Genomic DNA, 1,446 nt, shown 5'->3' with positions numbered 1-1,446 from the left:
GGGCGCCCCGTCCCTGGAGAGCAGGTGGACGTGCCGGTACCCTGGGGACAGAGAGGGCTGAGCGGGTGGCAGGAGGGACCCCCTGTCCCTGCGGTGGCCGCGGGCAGAGCCACCCACCTGCCCGCACGCTGGGCAGGGGCAGCGTGAACTGCCCCACGAAGTCGTTGGGGGAGGTGCTGTCGTGATCCTCCACCACGAAGCGCAGCAGCGCCAGCTCAGGTGCCCGCACCTGGAACCGCAGCGTCTCCTCCCAGCGAGGGTTGAACCCTGAGGAGGGGGATGAGGAGGATTAGGAGGAGGAGGTTGAGGATGAGGATGAAGATAAGGAGGAGAAAGATGATGAGAATGAGGAGGATAAAGTGGAGGAGGATAAAGTGGAGGAGGTTGAGGATAAAGGATAAAGGAGGTTGAGGATGAGGATAAGGAGGATGAGAAGGATGAGGATGGGGAGGAGGAGGATGAGGAGGATGAAGAGGATTGAGGATGAGGAGTAGAAGGATGATGAGGAGAAGAATGAGAAGGAGGAGGAAGAGGATGAGGAGGAGGATGAGGAGGATAGGATGAGGAGGAGCAGCCACCATGGTCACCCAGCAGCCAGGGGGGTGGGGCAGGATCAGCCCTGCCCTGGCTGAGCTATGTCCTGCACTGGGATGTGTGGGGACTGGGGTGACTGGGGGTCAGACTGGGGCCGTGATGGGGCGGACTGGGGAATGGAGGTGGTGGAGGGGCCAGACTGGGCTGCACTGGGGGAGTGGGGGTCATACTAGGACCAGACTGAGGCCATGATAGGGCATACTGGGGGAGTGGGGGTGACACTGTGGCCAGACAGGGCTGTACTGGGGGAGAGGGGGTTGTGCTGAGGTGTCCCTGGGGTGTCCCCGGGTGTCCCGGGGTCTCCCCGAGTGTCCCAGGGTGTCCCAGGGTGTCTCCGGGGTCTCTCTGGGTGTCCCAGGGCTGGGGACAGGTCCCCAGGGCCAGGTGGGCTCTCACCGTTGTTGACCTTGTGGCGTGTCTGCTGGCGGCTGCAGTCGGGGGGGACCCCGTGGAGCTCCACCCGCACCAGGGGGTCCACGATGGCACTGTCCTTCTGCCCTGTCACCTTGGGCAGCTGCTGAGCTGAGATCACCTGGGGACAGGGGTGGCACATGGCTGGGGCTGGACACAGGGCCGGTGTCCCCAGGAGGAGGGACACGAGTGGCACCCAAAGAGATGTGAGGACAGGGCAGCGACCTCGGGAGAAGAGATGTTGGTGGCACCGAGGAGGTGTGCAGGTAGCACCTGGCTGGGCATGGGGTTGGTGGCACCAGGAGGGGTGTTGGTGGCACCAGAAAAGATGTTGGTGGCACCAGGAGGGATGTTGGTGGCACCAGGAGGGATGTTGGTGGCACCAGGAGGGATGCTGGTGGCACCGGGAGGGGGGTTGGTGGCACCTGGAAGGGTGCGGGG

General features: G+C 63.9%; 1 protein-coding gene across 1 annotated transcript in view; it reads right to left on the bottom strand.

Moving 5' to 3' along the window:
* PLCD3 (phospholipase C, delta 3) overlaps positions 1–1,446 on the bottom strand; it is a gene marked incomplete at its 5' end in the record, with an annotated part of 7,230 nt that overhangs the window by 740 nt on the left and 5,044 nt on the right. Inside the window, 2 exons of the mRNA XM_009998195.1 lie at positions 118–267; positions 991–1,149. Of these exons, the coding sequence (XP_009996497.1) occupies positions 118–267; positions 991–1,149 (309 nt within the window). The remainder of the gene's footprint in view (positions 1–117; positions 268–990; positions 1,150–1,446) is intronic.

This window comes from Chaetura pelagica, unplaced genomic scaffold (assembly GCF_000747805.2).
Source record: "Chaetura pelagica isolate M959 unplaced genomic scaffold, ChaPel_1.0 scaffold1325, whole genome shotgun sequence".
In the NCBI taxonomy this organism is placed as follows: Eukaryota; Metazoa; Chordata; class Aves; order Apodiformes; family Apodidae; genus Chaetura; species Chaetura pelagica.
Note: the sequence above shows the minus strand (reverse complement) of the source record. Positions and strands in the feature narration are given on the sequence as shown.